The sequence below is a fragment of the Podarcis cretensis genome (genome assembly GCF_951804945.1).
Source record: "Podarcis cretensis genome assembly, chromosome: 5".
Lineage (NCBI taxonomy): Eukaryota > Metazoa > Chordata > Lepidosauria > Squamata > Lacertidae > Podarcis > Podarcis cretensis.
Window position 1 is genome coordinate 36347402 of NC_137174.1, and position 20933 is coordinate 36368334.

The 20933-nt window shown below is 42.2% G+C and overlaps 1 protein-coding gene across 2 annotated transcripts; it reads left to right on the plus strand.

Annotated features, from left to right (window-relative positions):
• Window positions 1-4549: 4549 nt before the first annotated feature.
• Window positions 4550-19127, plus strand: FAS (Fas cell surface death receptor). 2 transcript variants are annotated; one of them, XM_079975799.1, is made up of 9 exons: window positions 4550-4689; window positions 7099-7273; window positions 7978-8118; window positions 9094-9205; window positions 10683-10747; window positions 11303-11395; window positions 12356-12411; window positions 14530-14566; window positions 18034-19127. In XM_079975799.1, exons 1-9 carry the CDS (start codon window positions 4630-4632, stop codon window positions 18315-18317), a joined length of 1023 nt encoding a protein of 340 aa, XP_079831925.1. In that variant the 5' UTR covers window positions 4550-4629; the 3' UTR covers window positions 18318-19127. The 2 variants fall into 2 exon arrangements, with proteins under 2 accessions (XP_079831925.1, XP_079831926.1); XM_079975800.1 differs by lacking the exon at window positions 11303-11395.
• The last annotated feature ends 1806 nt before the right edge of the window (window positions 19128-20933 follow it).

The following is a 20933-nucleotide window of genomic DNA, read 5'->3' on the forward strand; positions in this document are numbered from 1 at the left end:
TCTGAGCAGCCTCCAACATATATATAAAAACATAATAATATATTAAACATTAAAAAAACTTCCCTATACAGGATTTCCTTCAGACAGCTTAAGAGCTGGATAACTCCATACCCTCCAACATTTCTCCAATAAAAATAGGGACGTCCTAAGGAAACATTCCAGGATCAATTTGGAAACTGGGACTGCTTCTCTAAATCAGGGACATCCCTGGAAAATAGGGACACTTGGAGCATCTGCATTTCACATACAGTAAATGCTCTTCCTTTATAGCAACTGGGAGGGGATACTTTTCAGTTGTTTTTCCCTATTAGGTGCTACAAAGAGAGCACAAACCATGCCAACAGTGGCATTTTCCCAGTGGTGGCAACACTGTGCTCCTCTTGATGGGGCAGAGCAAGGCAGTAGTGGGGTTGGGGGAAGCTCTCGGACATCAGCGGTGACAACTCTGCCAGTGCCAACCTAGGGCTCCACAGACCTCACTGTCTCCTTATCTTGCAGTCTACAGAAATCAGAAGATGAAATTTCTTCTGACATTTATCACCAGCTAGCATCTGCTGATAAACTCCCACTGAAGTCATGAGCAATCCTAACTCTTGGATGTATTTTTTGAAGGGCTTGGTATAGTTATTTATTAATATCTCAAAATTAAAAAAATTGTCCAGTAGGTAGTCATGTTGGTCTGACGCAGATGAAATAAATAAATTAAAAATTGTCCAGTAGCACCTTAGAGTCCAACAAAGTTAGTTCTCGGTATAAGCTTTCGTGTGCATGCACACTTCTTCAGATACCTGAAGAAGAAATGAAGACTACCTACCTGAATCTATTAATATCTCATAAGAGATAATACAGAAGGCCTGGCTCATTTTTGGAGATTTAGGCTGCAGTCCTATGCACACTTACTTGGGAGCAAGTCCCATTGAATTCAATAAGTCTTGCTGGTAGACATACATAGGACTGTGCTGTTAGGCTTTTTTTGTTTTGTTTTGGTGTTTTTGATGTTGTGCTTTAACAAATGATGCAAACTACCCCAAGGATTAATGGAGGGTTGAAAAAGCAGAAAAAGGAAATGCTCCTTTGCTGTTATTGTTAGGCTGTAATATTGTACACAAGAAGCAATACAAGCTTCTCAGTCACCACAACTTGCTAGCAGTATCTGCTTTTTGTTTTTTTTTAGAACTTTGTGCATTTCTTCCCCCCTCCCAACTGCACATCCTGTGATGAATTAGAAAAACAAGAGCATGATTTCAAAACTCAGCACCTACGTAGTTCAGTCATGTGGAGAACTGCAGTTAGATTTTGAAATACTACTCTCAGACAATAACTGCACACATCTGCCGGCTATAGGTAGTGACACTGGCTGCCATTTTATTACTCCCAGCTGCCATCTTCTAAAAACTGTGGTTTGCCAAGTTCATGAAAGTGGTAAAGGATACATACCAGTGTATTATGATGCCTTCTAAATGATGGGATGTGAGCCATTTGGCAATCTAGATCAGTCAGATGTCTAGGATGAATATTCCCCTCGTGTCACGTAGGATAAAAAGCAAGAACCAGCAAGGGACGATCACACTGGCCTGAGCTAGCTCAGAAGTCGGTCATCTGCTTTGCGTGCAGGAAGCCCCATGTTAAATCTCCAAGTAGGGAGAGACCCTCTGCCTGACACCCTAAAGGGTCACTGCCCATCACTGTAGACAACAATGAGCTAGATGGGCCAGTAGTCTGACTCCGTACAAGGCAGGGTCCTATGTTCCTAAATGTCCTCTTATTATATCCCTGTACTTTATCTTATCTATTTATTTCATAAACTTTATACCTCCTGATTGATTGAAAGAAAGAAAGAACACCTCAAAGTGGTTTACAAAAAAAGATAAAACAATAAAATTATCACTAGGAAAAATTAACAAGACTAATTTAAAATTTTCAGAATGCTAAAATAACAATAGACTAAGAACAGATGAAAACTGTTTGTGTTTTGTAATTATGAATGTCTTTCAGATCTCACATAAACCCTGTTTCAAAGCAGCTGCACTGGTTGCCAGTTTGTCCCAGGGTCCAATTCAAAGTTAACACTAGTGTTTAAAGCCCTAAATGACCGAGACTCCTGATAATACCTGATAAATCTCACTCCTTCCTTACAGACCCGCCTCAGATGCCAAGATCAGCATAGGGAGCCCTCTTGGTTGTTCCACAGCCCTCAGAAGCTCAGCATGATGGTGGCCAAGGACACAGCATTCTCTGGGGCAGCCCCTAAGTTGTGGAACTCCCTCTCCACAACGGTGCGTCTGGCATCTTCTTAAATAGCTCTCATTTTAAAAAAATACCTCTTTACCCTGCTTTCGACACTTGAGCTGTATATCTTCAAGATCCACCTTATTTCTGTGATTGTAATTTTTTTTTTAAAAAAAAAACAACTGTTTTGAACTATTGTGCTTTAATTCTTGTAATCTGCCCTGGAGTTTAAGGATGAAGGGTGGGGAAATTAATGATGATGATGATGATGATGATGATGTTTCAAATAAGTAAATAAACAACATATAAAACATTACATTTCTGATAGAAAATTACCTCAGAACTGACAACGGTGTAGTACAAAGCTCAGACTAGGGAAAACCAGGAGGGGATTCTTTCTGTAAAGCTGAACATTCATGAGAGCCTTGTGGCTAAAATAAAGACTCTGAGATGGAAAAGCATTTACATTTAAGGCTAACGTTGCAGTGATTGGCTGTGAGCACACTAAGGCATCAAGCCAAATTGTTGTTGTTTTTCCAGTCAAAGGGAATGCTTGGGCTATTTGAGGGGAAATGCTGGTTCTACTGTGAACAATGCAATGACAATTTTCAACATATGGTTTTATGGCTAAAACAAGATACATAATAATATGTGAAACACATATTCCATTTAGTTTCTCTCCAGCTGCTGCAGTGTCATCGTGAGCAGGAGTCTTTCGACCTAATCATCTACTACTTACCTCCCAAAGGAACCATTTAAGGGCAAAATGGTTTTTGTGGTTTCTCAACTGCACTGGCTGCTTGGGTACTCAAACTGAGTGGCTTCAGATTACAGGAAGAGATTGGAGCTGAAGCCCAGCTTACCTTACAGACTTTGGGTGGTGTCTAGGGCTGAGCAACATCTGGTTTTCAGTGTTGTGCTATATCACCAGCTAAACATTGCAATACAGTGGTACCTCAGGTTAAGTACTTAATTCGTTCCAGAGGTCTGTTCTTAACCTGAAACTGTTCTTAACCTGAAGCACCACTTTAGCTAATGGGGCCTCCTGCTGCTGCTGCGCCACCGGAGCACAATTTCTGTTCTCATCCTGAAGCAAAGTTCTTAACCTGAGGTAATATTTCTGGCTTAGCAGAGTCTGTAGTCTGAAGCGTATGTAACCTGAGGTACCACTGTATACTGATATATCGCAATATCTGAAATAAGGATGGAACTACGTAGAGGTGAACTGGGTAATGTTCTGGCAACTGCTACTACCTAGGGCAGGCACCCCCAAACTCAGCCCTCCAGGTGTTTTGGGACTACAATTCCCATCATCCCTGACCACTGGTCCTGTTAGCTAGGGATGATGGGAGCTGTAGTCCCAAAACATCTGGAGGGCCAAGTTTGGGGATGCCTGACTTAGGGGGCTAAAGTTGATACATTTTTACTTACCTTTAACATATTGTTACAACTGTTATTTTATAGCACAGAGCAACTGGGGTGGCAGAAATCACGAGAGAAGCGATGACCGACTTCACAGTTTCTCCCACATCACAATATGGTTTATTTACACATGTATACAACCTGAGCCTGTGATGGAGGGGTACACAGCATTAACACCCCAAAAAGTTCTCAGTTCTTGTTTCTCCCATAGCCACAACCTTTGAATCAAACAGTCACTAAACATCCTCTCAAATGTTGCTTTCTAGCTTGCTGCTTTACTTCTAAGTCACATCACTACAAACTCAACTTTCTGGATTTATCTGTTGAGGGAGGGCCCCCCACCCATTTGATGTCTTTCACCAAGCCTCTTAAGCCCCCTTAATGGCTCATCACCTTGGTTCTCACCTCATCAGAATGCTGGCCTGGCTATTCCAATAATTTGAAGCCACCCCAAACACGCATAGGATCACAGGTTTGGAAGGGTATAAGGAATCATCCAGACTGACCACTCCCCCAAACTCATAACAATATTTTGCATTCTGAAGCGTGTGCTGCATCTGGAGCTGTACAAATTCTTATTCCTAAACAGGAAACCTTTGAGGGCCTTTGTACGCATTTGCAAGCTGGAGACACTATTTTGTGCACCTTGCGCACAGTGCAACCGCACACCCAGAACAAAGGAGCTTTCAAAAAGCCTTGTTCTTTCTACCACTTGTTTGACAGTTGAGGTGTCAGGACACCTAGTGGCAAAGACAGAAGTAACAGCAAATGCTTTAAAGATTCATTTGGCTCACTGCAAGAATGACATGACAAGGTCCGTTTGACTTCAGCTGTTCACAGAAGGGTGTTTCCTTATCGTGAAATAGCACGAGCTCTCCAAAGCAGAGTGTGTCACCGGCCCTTCAAGCCGTGTTTACATTGCTGACTATAAGGGGGAGGGAGTTTCTCAGAAGTGCTCTCCTTTCATTTTCTTTTTACATGCACCGGCGAAACAACATGGCCAAGAAACTTGTTCTCTGCCTCTTAACCCTGTGTCTGGTAAGTATTATTTCCCCCCCACATATCACCTCCCTGTAATCATTGAAATACCTGTTACTAGCCACAACATTCTTATTCAGAAGCATTCTGTCAGTCTGTTGTTTTGAGAGTTTTTGCCAACAGTTCTGAAGGAAGGCTGCATGAGAAACGGTAGTCAGAGAGTGGCAGGGTTTGAAACGGTATCCCAAATGATTGGTTTGGTTTAGTGTTTTGAACAGTGTGGTTAGCTGACCCAGAAACAGTTTGTTTTTCTCTTGTGTAGCGGAAAAGAAGGTACTTTGAGAAGCTTGCACCTCAATAAAGATTATTAAAGCCTTTTTTAAAAAACCACAAATTAAAAGCATTAATTCATAAATTATTGGATGCAGCCTGTACAGTAAATTCCTTTTCTTATCTGGCTATGCAACTATCACCAGCACATGATGGTGGTTTTTTCCTTCCCTCAAACGACTAGGTTAGGTAAGTTAAAATCTTTGGATACTTAGTTTATTATAATGCAATGCTGCGTTGTGTCAATAGGAAGTTGGTCATTGTTGTCAACTGGTCGGGACTTCAGCTTTCTTCCTGAATGTATTATTCACAAATATATTTCAGAGAAGCAACAAATCTCTCGCTCTTAGCACGATGCACTTTAATATCTATGGTTGACTGAGTTATTTTACTTTACAAATTAATCAAAGGGAAGTCCCAAGAAAAACTTGAAGGAAAGAGGGAGATGATACGTGGTAACTGTCAAGTCTGGGCATATGCCGTTGAGCTCAAGTCAGTAAGAAAGTACCTATGAGTCATTAAGTGTTATTGTATTCATGTAATAGAATAATATAACAGAATTTTCCATCCTGTGGACCACCACCTCATGCTAGATATGGTATTTTTATGTGCTCTGTTCTGTAGAAAAAGTCCCTGTCTTTTTTCCCCTTTTTCTTTTAAACTAGCGCATTAGGGACAAGATTCTAGATCTTCCTGTCATGCTAACTTTCTAGACACATGGACACATTTCACTTGAGGAACCGTTTAAAGATGCAATTTTCTCATCTTTAGCAATTTGAAGGAGGGTAGTCTCAGCTGGACTCTATCGTGTGAATTTGCCCTGAACATGATGAAGATTAGAAATTCTGTTGTTTCACTCACCTTAGTACAATGCAGCATACAGTGGTGCCTCGCAAGACGAAATTAATCCGTTCCGTGAGGCTCTTTGTATAGCAGTTTTTTCGTCTTGCGAAGCAAGCCCATTGACAGCTTAGCGGATTAGAGCTATTAGCGGTTTAGCGGCTTTTAGCGGATCAGCTGATAAGCGGCTTATCAGCGGATCAGCTGATAAGCGGCTTAGGGCTTAGGAAAAGGGAGAAGAAAGGGAAAAACCCCCGCAGGAACTCGCAAGACATTTTCGTCTTGCAAAGCAAGCCCATAGGGAAATTTGTTTTGCGAAGCGCCTCCAAAACGGAAAACCCTTTCGTCTATCGGGTTTTCCGTCTTGCAAGGCGTTCGTCTTGCGGGGCACCACTGTATTATTATCAGTTTCTTATTATTGTAGTAAGCATTATATAGTAGTTTTGCTACAGATAAGCTCAAGAGATAACAGAAACAGGAAATCTTGTTTTGGGGGAGGTATGGAAGCATGCCAGGTGCACTAGATTTCTAACACTGTATCTGGCAGAATTTAAACTGCAGTGGCACAGAAGCTGCACTGATTGTGACAAGGACAGGCCGGAATGGAAATTCAGGCCTTCTTAACTGCGTAATCAGGGATGATTGTAAAAGGTGCAGGATTCCTTTGCTTCCTTCACTACTCTGCTCAGGAGGGGAGAACTCCCTTGGTCATTGGTCATGTTGCCTGGGGCTGATGGGTGATAGATTTTTAATGAAATGGCAACATTAACTTGCAAAGCAAGGTCACTCAATATGATACCAGACAGGTTACTATGCTATAAAATAACATTTAAGACACAGCATGCCCTTAAAAACACCAAAGGAGCCACAGCTGAGAGTACTCTGGTTTCCAGATGGGGAAGGGCCTACAACATCCCAACAGCTGCTTCTTCTATTTTTCCTCACAGAAAGGAAAACTTAAGCTATGTCCTTGGGGTGCTTACATCTTCCTTGGGGTCACACCAGTAGCCAAGAGTGATTCTCAAAATTACCCACAAGGAAGCCTCCCCCCACAAACTCAGAACTTCCAGTCCCTTCTGTGCACCCTTCTGTCATCAGAGTATATCTGCTTTGTTCTTCATTTTCATATGAATAAAACTTGACAAGGAGCAATTTGGTTGTCTTTATTGCCTATCAGAATCCAAAGAGAACTATTGTCTTTTCGGAAAATGCCATAATGCATTGAAATGCAATATTTATATATTCTCTCTCTCTCTCTCTCTCTCTCTCTCTCTCTCTCTCTCTCTCTCTCTCATATAGGCATTTGATTTCATTACTCCTGGACCATTGCATGAGAATGTGTCTATGTCTATGACGCCCAGAGCACATAAGAAACCTGGGCCAGTGAAAAGTATTTTTAAGCGGAATGTTATCGGGTGTCGGAATGATACACAATATCTGTTTCATGATCTTTGCTGTGATAGTTGTAAGCCCGGTAGGTATGATTGTAAGATAACTGAGAAGCATTTCCATTTTCAGTAGTGGAGAGCTGAAACATGGGTGCATTTTAGGAACATGCTCACCCCTGTGGAACACTCAGCCTCTCCAGGCAGCTTTATACTTTGTTTTTGCATGAACCTGATTGCAATGCAGTAAATGTTAGAGGGAAATGAATTAGGTTCTCATTGCCAAGGCAACCAGACTGATGCTCCTTCTCTCTCTCTCATCCAGTTAGAGCAGAATACAGATGGGGAAACACATTGAAGCCCTGTGCAGGCATTCTAGTCCCCATGAGGGAGTGGCTAGGGAAACCCAGCCAGATGGGTGGGGTATAAATAATTAAATTATTATTATTATTATTATTATTATTATTATTATTATTATTATTATTTTTATTACAGCCGAGATAAGTGTGCTAACTCTGGCCTCTGTTGCCATCACCATCACATTTCATGTGTCATTCTCATAAGGTTATCTAAAAGGAAAGCATTTGAATATTACTCTGTCAAGCTCCACTTAAGTCACATTATTAAATAGTTTGGAAATGGATACCTAATCACTATCTGGTTAGTATTGTTCCTGCAATGATTTGGTACTTAGGTGGTGCTGAACAAGACAAAGTGATTCAGGAAATCTGAGACATTCAAGTGAATCACACCATCTTAATGTTTAAACTGCTTTTTTGTTTTTTTTAAATAGGTTCCTTTGCTAAACGGAAAGGTTGCACAAAGGACAATCCTACAACTTCTTGTGAAAAATGCATAGATGGGGAAGAGTATATGGATAACTACAATTATCTCTCCAAATGTCTGCGATGTGGTCACTGTGACACGCAGCATGGTATGTTCGCAGTCTAGAACTATTGGTTGTGATGCGTATTGCATTAGAGAGAAATGTTTTAAGTGCATGTCTTTGCAGAAAGCCTAGCATGTGCAACACAGAGAAAAGGCTTCTTGTCTCCCTACAAATGTTCCTCCATATATGCATCAGATTGCATGCTGGGTAGGGTGGTGGTGGCAGCCATTGCACACACTGGCCTCTAGGGGATGGGAACCAAATAACAGAAAAGGACTCTTATTTATTAAAACAGCAAACATTATGTGCTGCTGTGGTGAAGACATGTAGACACATGGAACAAAATAGAACACAATGGGTGCAATATAGAAGTTATATCCTGATTTTCATCAACTGAAGACTCTTAAATATATGATCAAGCCTTTGGCTTTTCATTGAACTTCAAGAACACTTAGAATCACAGAGCTGAAGGGGCCTTGCCAATCATCTGTTTCTTTGCAGGGAATACAAGGCTACAGCAGCCCCTAAGAGATGGCTGTCCAGCCTCTGCTTGAAGACCACCAGTACTTGGTTGCTTTGTTGACTTGTCCTTACCATTAAGAAGTGTCTCCTAATGTTTTCCAGAAAATCATTGGGCCGTAGGCCAGCATGCAGCTATTCTCTGCCATTTCCATGGAGGAACAGAAGCACGCATGCACATGAAAGATGGGAGGGTAGCAGCAAGTCTGATAAAGTCCACTGGTGTGAATGAAATTTAGCACACCTTGGTGGCATAACACACTAGGTAATGCAGTGTAAACAGAACATTAGAAACTGGGGAAGAAGTACTAGCATTATAAACAGGAAACCTAACACAACAATCCCAATGGACCTCTTTTTTGTGACAGTCCTTCAGGAATCAGCTTTGTTTCTCTTCAGATTCCAGTCCAATTCATCTGAATCATCAAAACCTGCCCACTATAAAAAGAACCAGTTCCTATATATGTATATAATTTAACAAAATGTTTCTATTTATTTTAGGTTTTGAAGTTGAAAAGAATTGTACCATCCACCAGAATGTAAAATGTAGATGTAGGTCTGGCTACTTCTGCAATTCTTCTGAACCATGCCGCCACTGTTATCCATGTGATGAGTAAGTCTCCTGCACAGTTACTGACTAAAGGGCAATTTGAATGAAAAACAGGGACCGGAGACAGGATCTAAAGCATTTTTGAATTGTAGATCTTGCATTTGAATCTCTGAACCTGCTCCCAATATATGTGGTCTCGGAAATATACAGTATCCACCCCAAAGTTCTAAACACCTATTGCTTTGATGAGATAGGGTTGACTAGGGATGCATGAATCCTTTAAATTGAACAGAGTTTTGTATGAGATATTCCATGCAGTGCACATTTTGTACAGTTTACAACACTCTGCTCCTTAAATATGCATTTTTGTATGATTTTCTAGGCACTGCTCTTGAAACACACCTTTTGCACATCATACTTCCCCCTGCAAAATAGTTGTTTTTATGCATTTCCCCATAAAATCTGCATTTTTGTATGCACTTCCCCATAAAAGATACAGATCCCCGAATTTGAAGAATGCACAACCATCAACCTCTAGGGAGCCACAGATTTTGCACCCCTGCTCTGTATTCATAGGAATGCAACCCTCGATGGTCTGATTTGAAACTTTGTCCAAATCACAGGCTAGTCATTATGGACTACCATAAAATAAGTAAATCCAGAAGGAAGAGAATGCACAATAATTTTCAAACACTAGGTGGCATCTTTGCTCTTCTTCCATGTATTTCCAACCATTCTCTGGGTGTGTTTTGGAGTGGAGCATAATCTGAAGTACGATATACGATATCTTTATTGTCATTGTCCCATGCAGAACAATGAAATTGAAACCTAAGTACATCTCCCACCATTCCCCTCCAGTTTGGCCAATGGTGAGGGATGATGTACAACCATGACCACACCTTCCAGCTTCTCCGTAATGGATTCTAAGTTTCACCTAAACAGGGACCTGAACCTAGCCTAGAAAGCTACTGAGAAGTGCACGGGCTTATGCTTCAAAGTCGTTTTCTGGAGCAGAATGGAATAAGGGTGTGCATCATCAGCAATAAGTATTGGGCACTCCAGGCATGGTATATAAATACCAAGAGCCCACTCTTTTGCTTTTGCATAATCCAAGGATGGGGAAACAGTGGCTTTCCAGATGTTGGACTTCAACTCCCATCGTTCCTGGCTATTGTCTATGCTGGCAGGGGCTGATGGGAGTTGGAGTCCCGACAACAGCTGGACAGCTACTGATTCCATATCCTTGGCCTAGCCTGTGGAACAGTGCCTTCTATTTGTTTCACATAAGGCTCTAACTTCCAGCTCTGGCCATTGACTTCAGAGACTCTGAGCTAGAAAGTCAAAAGATCTAGATTGCAGCTTCTGGGGGGTCCAGCTTGACAATGTCATTGGAGGATACATTCCTCCAAAAGGAACTTCAAAATTCCTATATCATAATCAGAAACTCAAAAAGCAGTAACTTGAGGAAATTGACTATTCTGCTCTGTTCCCTTGACAGATGACCTAATCTTTCCATTGTTTTCAAATAATTTATTCACAGGTGTAGAGGTGGTAAAATTCTAGAAAGTTGCACCCAAACCAATAACACCAGATGTGACAGAGCAGGTAACTGTTGGGATCTTTGACTTAGCTCTGAAATATACCTTAAACAAGGGAATGATTACAAGAGAAGTGTTGGCTTTCGGTCTGCTATTTCAGATGTATGACAATTTCAATTTTCAGTCAGCCAAACTTTGGCCATCCTATCACTGGTCACATGTGGTGCATTTGAATATGATGGGGCTAGTAAATCAAAAGGTCGTTGTGGGGTTGAGACCTCTCCTACATACAGCACTCACCACTGAGCCTTGGGGTGGGTGGGAAGTGAAAGTCGGCATGGATTGACTCAAAAACTCAGCAACCACAGAGTGAAACAGACAGTTGTGTGAATGGGCTGTCAGTTGTTTTCAATCTAGCTATATTTAAGGGGATGTTTGCATTTTGTACTGAGTGTGGTGGGGCTGGATTTCATTTGTTCATTCTACCCATAAAATGGCTTTGTGTCAAAGCTGAGCCTCATGAAGCAGAGACCTGCCATGTGAGCCATGTAAGTCTAAAATGCTTATTGGTGAAAAGTATCTGCATATTCTGTATGAAACTTTGCAATGTTCTACTTAACAGAGATTGCACAAGATAAAACAGCTTCAATTGTTGTACCCGTTGTAGTCAGCATAGTCATCGTGGCGGCGATTGTCATTGGGGTAACGTGGTATGGTAAGTTGATGCACCTTTAAACTACCTTATTTATGTTCTAAAATATTCCGCAACCTGCAATGCATGCTTGAGGGTTGTACTTAAGGCTTATGTAACATAGACATGGGTCTTTTCATGCCCAGCCACGTTTAAGAAAAGTTTGAGAGATTGTCTCAAGGTTCATGTGAACGTACTTCTACAGAACTAAGGTAGCAAGCCTAACCCCTCTTACCTGGGAGTAAGCACCATTAAATTTTACATGGTTTAGTTCTGAGCTGGTATTCCCTCAATCTGTTTTTTTGTCCCCAGCTTTAATCCAAGAGTGGATGGGACTAGCAGGAAATGTAGTCTTTGTACTTCAGGAAATGGGTTTCTAAACAACTTGTTTAATCGAGGTTTTAAACCCCTGATTAAACATACAGTCAGGAGGGGGTGCAAGAAGGAGGTTATGTGTCACCTCACCTCCCACCCTGTCCCCCCATGACTACAGACCTCTGCAGCAATCAGGATCCAACCACCCACTCATCTGGTGAGCAGAGGGTTCAGTACTGCTCAATTTGGCTGCACGGACCTGTTCACCTGATGGAAGCAGGCTACTGGGAACAGCGCAGTGCAGGGCTGTTTGAAAGCCCTTTTGCAGACAGCCTCATGCTGTTGTTTTCAGGGGTTGCCTATCTCACCTTCTTTCCCCCTGTAATCCATCACTCCCCCTACCTTTTGACCATCTCAGATCACTGCAGGTGGGCCAACCCAACTCGAGACAATCTGGCACTGTCTCATCACAATCCAGCCCAAACCTTGACCCACCCAAATAAGCCCGATACAATTTGGGATATGGACTTTGGTCAAATCTGGTTCACAGCCCTAATGGGTACTTCTAGCCAGTGATGTAGAATTCTATGTCCCTTCCTATTGCTACTCCTGTTGTTTTATGAATGTAGTAAAACAAACAAACCATAGTTCTTTTCTGTGTGGCTGCAGTGCGTAAAAAGAAGAAAACTGCAGAGTACAATAACAAAGAGGAGCCAAATGGAATGGTGAGTACTGTATCCTTTCTTATTTTGAATACAGTGCATGACATTTACAATAAAATGGTATATAAATTTTATGAAATAAATATATAAACATAACCCAAGGAATATTGTAAGAAAGAAAGCAGGGGACAATGTTTTTCCTTAGATGAAAAATAGTTTTGCTTATCTTTGTGCTGGCAATGATGAAATAGCCAGTCCGGCCTAGACCAAAATCAGAACCCTGGTTATATAGTAAATTCAAAGCACATTACAGCTGGCCACATAACAAAGTCCTTTGATCTAGATATGTGTATGTCTTTTTCACATTCTTATTTTAATTGAGTTTTATAGTTAGTTGCAAAAAATAAAATAAAATGTACATTGAGTTGCGTATTGAAAACAAAAAAATAATGAACTGAACTGTGTCTTACTGTGTTTTAATTTCTTGGAAGCCACACAGAGTGGGTGGGGTGACCCAGTCAGATGGATGGCATTTAAATAATAATAATAATAATAATAATAATAATAATAATAATAATTATCCCCCCCCACTTTTACCCAACCTGAAGGCATAGTTTAGATCTAAATAATGCTAGTAAAGTTCATACAAGCACTGAAATGGAGAGAGTCTGAAAGCTGCTGACGTCAATATAAAGGAAGATATTAACACAACCATATATTACATAATCTAGGGACGCAGGGGGCGCTGTGGTCTAAACCACAGAGCCTATAGCTTGAGCTCCTGTTGTTTGGTCCCAGCTCCTGTCAACCTAGCAGTTCGAAAGCACGTCAAAGTGCAAGTAGATAAATAGGTACCGCTCCGGCGGGAAGGTAAATGGCGTTTCCGTCAGCTGCTCTGGTTCGCCAGAAACAGCTTAGTCATGCTGACCACTTGTCCCGGAAGCTGTCTGCAGACAAACGCTGGCTACCTCGGCCTATAGAGTGAGATGAGTGCACAACCCCAGAGTCGTCCATGACTGGACCTAATAGTCAAGGGTACCTTTACCTTTACCTATATTACATAATACGGCAGGTACAGTTTGTCCTGTAATAATCCTTGTTCTTGGGCTCAATAAGCATGTGTGCCTTTTTGCAAACCTCATCACAAACTGACTATTAATCTAATCAGAAGATGGAACAATTTGATGGACCTCTGTGCATCATTTGGCCATAGATGTATTTAAATGCTTCTTTAGATCACATTGAAGTCAATGGTATTTAAATGCCATGAGTAACCTTGAGTTAGTTAGATGAGGGTTTGCCAATGTGGTGTTCCCCAGGTGTTCCTGGACTACAATTCCCATCATCCCTGACCATTTTGTCGTGTTTGCTGGGGCTGAAAGGAGGGCACTACATTTGCTATTCCTGTGTTAGATGATGTATCAATAAGACACAAGGTGCCTGGTATGGTGCCCCTGCTGCAAGGGGCCTTGCACCTGGCCTAGGGGGTGGGGCCCAGACTCACCTTGAAGAGCTAAAAGAAGCCCCTGGGGGGCCACTGGGACATTGCTGGAACAATTCTTGGGTTGGGACAACTGGCTAAAATGTTTTAAAATGTTTTAAACAGTTCTAATTTTGGTTCCTCTGTTTCGTTTTTGTCAGGTTGGTGTTGGTTAAATGTTTAGTTCCCCCCGACTCAAATTAATTACATTAATTTGGGTCGGGGGGGGGATTCTTTCCAGTAGCACTGTTTATTGTTCTTGTAGTTAGTGGTTTCTATTGATTTATTGGTTTGTTGCTTGTATAGGATATTTTGTTTTTGACAGTGTTTGAAAAAAGAAAAAATTCTGACCTCCTTTTTACTCTTTTGCCTAGTGTTCAGACCTTAGTTGGCACAAAGAGTCCTTAAGAAAGAGTACTTTGCAGAATGCTGTTTTTATTCTTAAAAAGTCTCCTCCAACCACGATCGACAGCTTTACACACATCAAACACAACCAGCTTTCTACCATCCAACCAACCCAACACCACACTAACATTGACCACTCTATATATACAAGTACAATTTGGTGAAAGGTTGCATGAGTCATTGTAGGCCGCTGACACATGCTGACTTAGTTCTTTTAGCATTAAAGAAACAGCGTTCAATTTTTAGCTGTAACAGTTTTTAATGTTCATGTTTTGTTTTTTTATATATGTTGTAAGCTGCCCTTAGAGGAAATGGAGCCTCTCCGTTATCCAGGTATGGAAATATATATATGATGATTTCATTGTTGTTGTTGTTGTTGTTGTTGTAGTTATTTATTGAATTTATATACTGTCCTATACCCGGAGGTCTCAGAGTGGTTCACAGAATAAAATCAAAATATAAAAGCACAAAATACATAATCAAAATAAAAACAACCCCATAACCCCCCCCCCCAAAAAAACCCACCACATTTTAAAAGGGCATAGGCATGTTGGCCTGTATACAGGGGTGGAGGAAGGAGGTGCTGTGGGGGCAGGATGCCCCGGGTGTCACCACTGGGGGGGGTGACAAAACGCCGGGTGGCACTCACCGTGGGGCCTGCAGCATGCCCAAGCCAAGCGTCTCTCCAGGGAGTGAAACAGCAGCTTGGGCATCCGCTGGCTCCATCTGCCCCAAACGGTCCGCCCACTGCCTTCCTCCCAGCTGTAGGGCGACTATGTGGGAGGAGGCAGGCAGATTCCGGAGGCCCCACGGAGTGTTCTGGCCTGGCTCATCCTGTCTTGTGGGTGGCTGGCCCCGCCCCTGGGTGCAGGACACACGCAGCCCCAGGCACCTGATTGGCTTGCTCTGCCACTGCCTGTATAGCACAGATTTGGCCATGGCATCATCTTAGTTACAGCACAGACTTTTGCAGTATGCTCTACTTTTAGCAGAGTCTGGAAACTTCAGCTGGTTCCGAATGTGGCAGCTAAATTATAAACTGGAGCTGCCTTCTTAGGAGCATGTTAGGAACTGCACTGGTTTCCAATTGTTTCTGGACCTAATTCAAAGTGCTGTGGCGATCTTTAAAGCTCTTTATCATTTGGGACAAGTTTATCTGAAGGAACCCTTACAGGCAAAGCTGCAATAAGGCCTCCTATGTGTTTCATCTACATTGTCAGGAATAGGTAGAGGACCTTATTGGTAGTCATCATTTATGGAACGCCAGAGAGAAGAGGAAAGCAGGGGCTCTCCAATGGTCTTCCACTATATGGATAAGACCATTCTTTTTAGAATTGGACAGTTCAGTGGTTGTCAGGGCCTGGACTGAGGAGGAATGCTGGAGACCGCCTCCCCCTCCTTCTGAACCTTCCAGAGAAGAGGAAGACAGTATTGATTTACAACAGTGGTTTGCAGAAGGTCACGGCTCAGAGATAGAAGAGGGACAAAGATGATAAATAATGAGGGGCGGGGGGAGGAGCAGAGCCAGAGCAGCTGGCTGACACGTTATCATTAGAAAGCATTCCAGACCCACCTTCTCCCAGAACCCAGCGAGCAGTGAAAGTGGGAGAGCAGAAAGCTAAGAGGCAAATGGCCTTAAGCAGCCACCATAAAGGGGGTGGTGCTGTTGACGATTATGAAGGGAAGGGGGGAGGAGATTATTTGGAGCAATGCCATTACCCCAAGAGGCAACATTTCTAAGCTTCTCTCTGTGAACAATGAATAAAAGACATTGGTAAGAACTTATTATCTATCTATTACTGGCAGTCTGGCGTGAGGGGGAGAGATCGGATTCGCTGAAGCCTGATGGGTGGAGTGCAAAAGGGCCAGCAATGGACCCTGTCTGGACTCTGTTGCCATCACATGATAGGAAGTGGCCCAATCTGGGAACTGGGGTAGTCAATGACATTTTTCCAACCGATCAGCACAAGTGCCAGGGCTGTTGATGCGGCACTGGCTTCCCTTCTCTATGAAGCCCACTCACTGTCAGCCAGGATTTAGTATTACATGTTTAGATATGGATACTAGTGAGACAGGTTTACATGTCTTGCTATTTTTTGGTCACTTGATTGTTTTCTTTTTCATTTGTAAAGCTGTCTAGGGAGCTTCTATGAAATTTTCTATAGCACCCTTGTCAGCTTTTCTCTCATCTCACTTTGATTAAATTAATAATAAAAGTCATGTAAAATTTTAATAAGTGAGCTAGATGTCGCATGGTAGACATATGTAACCATCTCCCCCCTTTCTTTCTTTCTTTCTTTCTTTCTTTCTTTCTTTCTTTTTTTCTTTTTTTTTTGGGGGGGGATGAATAGCATTGCTGAATCAACCCAGGTTTTAGAAAGGTAGTTGTTTGCTTTGAAAGCACACACTTCCCCAAGAGGAAAAAAATGTATCGCCTTGGAGAAAGCATTCTTGTTATAGGGACACTTTTAAGCAAGTGTGACTCACTATACGACATGGGTGGCACTGTGGTCTTAACCACAGAGCTTAGGGCTTGCCGCTGAGAAGGTTCGAATCCCCACGATGGGATGAGCTCCCGTTGCTCAGTCCCTGCTCCTGCTAACCTAGTTCGAAAGCACGTCTAAAGTGCAAGTAGATAAATAGGTACCGCTCTGGCAGGAAGGTAAACAGCATTTCCGTGCGCTGCTCTGGTTCGCCAGAAGCGGCTTAGTCATGCTGGCCACATGACCCGGAAGCTGTACGCCGGCTCCCTCGGCCAGTAAAGTGAGATGAGCGCCGCAACTCCAGAGTCGTCCATGACTGGACCTAACAGTCAGGGGTCCCTTTACCTTTAACTCACTACCAAGCTGTGTAAAAATGGAGGTGGAGCAGTCACATGAGAAGACAGTACCTCCTTGGAATAACATATTTATGGCTTTACATAGGCGTCATATATGTAAATGACAGTAAAATTGAGGAAAATATTAAACAGGCAACTCTCAATTTATGTGGGGGTTACATTCTGGGGATAGCATGTAAAGCCAAAATCAAGTATAGTCAAAACACATTAGGTTCAATGGCAGGTGGGATTGACAAAGTCTTTCCCCCCAGAACCTGCCCCCTTTCTCCCTACTTTTTTTTTAAAAAAAGCAAACAAACAAACACAATTTTTTGGGTAAACACTTAAAGATGAATGAGTGCAAGTTAAATGTGCATAAGCTGTGAGTTACCTGTTTATGCAAATAATATGTTGTTGTGGGTTTAGGGGGTCAGTCTGGGTGTTACCTGAGTACCTTCTAATTCTTGGGTCCCCACACACAGTGAAGTCCAAAATCTGTTGCTGAACTCATTGGACAAGGTTCTTTGCAAGACAATGAGCTTCTCTGTCCAATTAAATGTCCTCAACAGCAACCCAAAAGAATGAGCTAGGTTGCAAGAACAAAAAATGTTGTGGTGCCCTCCTGACTAATGCATGAGCCTTTTTTCCACCCCCCTCACCTAGCTGCTATGTAGGAGAGAGATAGGGGGACAGTTGGGTGTGAGCTAAGCTAGAAGCAGGCTGGGACCTGGAACATGCTTGCTCTGTGCTGGATCTAAATCTGTGATGAATGAAGAAGGAAGACCTTTGGGGTCAATAATGCTGTGAGCCCCTCCATATTATGACGAGGTTGTATATATGCATAAATAAAACCATATATCCTAAAGACACCTGACCTTCATTCCAAGGAAGCCAACCCTGGGAAGCACCTGGAACCCCTCGATTCTCTCTCTGCTTGGAGATTTGGATGGTGTGTAACATTTCCCCCATTTTTCCTTTCTAGATATTGATCTGCTCCCTCACATTCCTGTTATTGCAGAGGAGATGCGGCACTCAGAAGTCATGACTTTTGTTCGGAGACTGAATGTGACATCCAATCGCATAGATGTGATCATGAAGGATAATCCAAATGATGGTGCTGAGCAGAAAATAAAGCTGTTGGAATGTTGGTACCAAGAACATGGGATGAAAGATGCTTATAAGACTTTGATCACCACACTGAGAGACCTTCGCTTTCGTGCCACTGCTGATAAGATTGAACAAAAAATAAATGGTGCAAGAAAATAGCAATCAGGCTCCTTCCTGATCACTGGTTTATATACATTCAGTTGATCTTCTGATCACCTCATGCTTTCGTTGGTGTCATCAAATAGTGGATTGGCTACAAAGTGTATGACTTCTGTTCTCTTAATCCAGTGTCTCTCAATGAGGGGTGTGTGAGGATCTAAAGGGAAGGAGGATATGAGTGCTTCCATGATATTTAAATTCTTTAGAAGTTCAAATGAAATAAAGGAGCCTCGTTTGAAGAGGAGCATGAGATTTGTATAGCAGAGAAAAGGAGGCATGGATTAAAAAAAACATTGAGTTAATTCTTCATTGAATGGGATCACACCAATTCAGGAAAACAAAACAAATAATCATGAAATCTTTCTTCTTTCGCTGGCGGAAAAAGAAAATCGATTTGTCAATCCAAAATTCAAAATTCGGGAATATTCAGCACAGCTCTCTTTCTAAAGTGCTGAAACGATACTGCTTGCAGACCAGCACTGTTTATGTGTTTGTTTATCACTGCAAGAGAGTGGGTCTTTTCAGTGGTGGCACCCTGGCTGTCTAATGCCCTGCCCAGAGTGGCTTGGCTGGTTGGTGCCTGCCTTGGAGTGAATTTAGTGCTATTCAAAAACCTTAATATTATTTTCTAGGCCTTTTAATCTGTTTTAAGTTTAAGCTACTTTTGCTTTCTGTTACTTCTTAGTTTTTATTGTTATTGAATTTCACATGGTTTTATTTCTCCTTGTAAGTCACTAGAGAATGCTGTTGCAGCCTATAAAATCGGTTCAGCCTGTAAATATGTAAATAAACAGTTTATTTAAAAAGGTATCACTATTCTCCAGTATTCTCTCCTCATGAAAAGATGGATCCTATATAAATTACCTGTGAAATTTCTTACCATTCAAAAAATATTATGATTTGTCCAAGCACCTTTATCTGAAACCCACCTACAAATTTCTGTATACCCATTCTGAACATCTTCCAAAGGCCAATTAGGCCTGGCAACAGAGATGTTTGAACACAACTCACCCATTTTTACATATTTGCAAATAACAGCTGGGTGTGTGTGGTCCGTATTAGGACATGATGCAAGAACACCGTTGTTTTACTGCTGTGCCATTTTCCAAAATGGAAATTGCAACCCCCCAAGTATATTTTGCCCCATTAAGAGGAGAGCAAGCAAGAGAGCGAGAGATCTACATATATACATTTTCCCCCCTAACAGTGCAAATAGTATGTTTTACCCTAGCGTATGCAGGATGCGGGAGGTGCTGTGGGTTAAACCACAGAGCTTAGGACTTGCCAATCAGAAGGTTGGTGGTTCAAATCCCCGCAACGGGGTGAGCTCCCATTGCTCGGTCCCTGCTCCTGCCAACCTAGCAGTTTGAAAGCACATCAAAGTGTAAGTAGATAAATAGGTACCGCTCCGGCGGGAAGGTAAACAGTGTTTCCGTGCACTGCTCTGGTTCGCCAGAGGTGGCTTAGTCATGCTGGCCACATGACCCGGAAGCTGTACGCCGGCTCCCTTGGCCAGCAAAGCGAGATGAGCACCGCAACCCCAGAGTTGGCCATGACTGGACCTAATGGTCAGGGGTCCCTTTAGGTAAAGGTAAAGGGACCCCTGCCCATACGGGCCAGTCTTGACAGACTCTAGGGTTGTGTGCCCATCTCACTCAAGAGGCTGAGGGCCAGCGCTGTCCGGAGACACTTCCGGGTCACGTGGTCCCTTTACCTTTATCTTTATTCATTTTTGTACCCATTCCATGGCTGGAGAACTGCAATGCAAAATTTGGAGAAGCATGAGTTTTGAATGAGGACTGCATGTTTCAGTTCGCCTATTGTTTCAGAAAGCACAAATGCTAACTGAATTGAATTTCTCCCCCATGCCTACTATAGGGCCAAACAGAAGTGCCCTGCCATTCCTTTCTAGAAATGGCCCTGTGGATGGGGGTCTCTAACTCCTAACCTACAGGCTCTAAGACTGGATGTGTTGGGTCAAGCAGAAAAAAAGAAATGGGGGGGAGGAGGAGGAGAAAATGATTCAAATATTTCAGGAGCCAGATCAAGCTCTCCTGCTCACAAAGGAGACATAAAGCTGATGTAGATTATACCCTTTCCTTCCTAAAAGGTGCACAGACCTTGCATTTCCGTCTGGTGGCGAACTTTAGATAGAATGGAATTTCCCCAGCAGCTGTGGCTATTCAAACCTTTCTTCTCTTCCTCTTTTTTATTTCTATTTTAAGAAAAGCACCTCAGGAATGAGTCATTCCCTCCCAAGAGAAATGTGTAGGCCTGGCCTATATATTAAATGAGGGCTGTAACAGTGGTTTCAACCTTTTCTCCATAATTCAAGAGGCAAAAGTCATTCCAATTCTCCCCCCAAAAGAAAAAAACACCAGAAGGGGGAAGGAAGAGAAATTAAAACATTTGCACAAATAATAGCAATGCATGTGTTTATTAGGAGAAAATCACACCCAAACACTGATGAATTGTCATGAGGATTTTAAAAAGAAATTAATCACAAATTGCTACAAAAATGTGTAGAGCCAAATTTGACATTGGCAAGAGGAGAAACAGAGAACAAACATTGACAGGTCCTTCCATGGCTTCTGAGAGTAATCTCACTGAAACCAG

Excerpts from the sequence above, each read along its gene's own strand:
- FAS (XM_079975799.1), top strand. The coding sequence starts at position 4,630 with ATGCACCGGCGAAACAACATGGCCAAGAAACTTGTTCTCTGCCTCTTA. Across the intron at positions 10,748-11,302 it reads CACCAGATGTGACAGAGCAG|AGATTGCACAAGATAAAACA; the intron begins GTAACTGTTGGG and ends TCTACTTAACAG. Across the intron at positions 11,396-12,355 it reads CATTGGGGTAACGTGGTATG|TGCGTAAAAAGAAGAAAACT; the intron begins GTAAGTTGATGC and ends GTGTGGCTGCAG.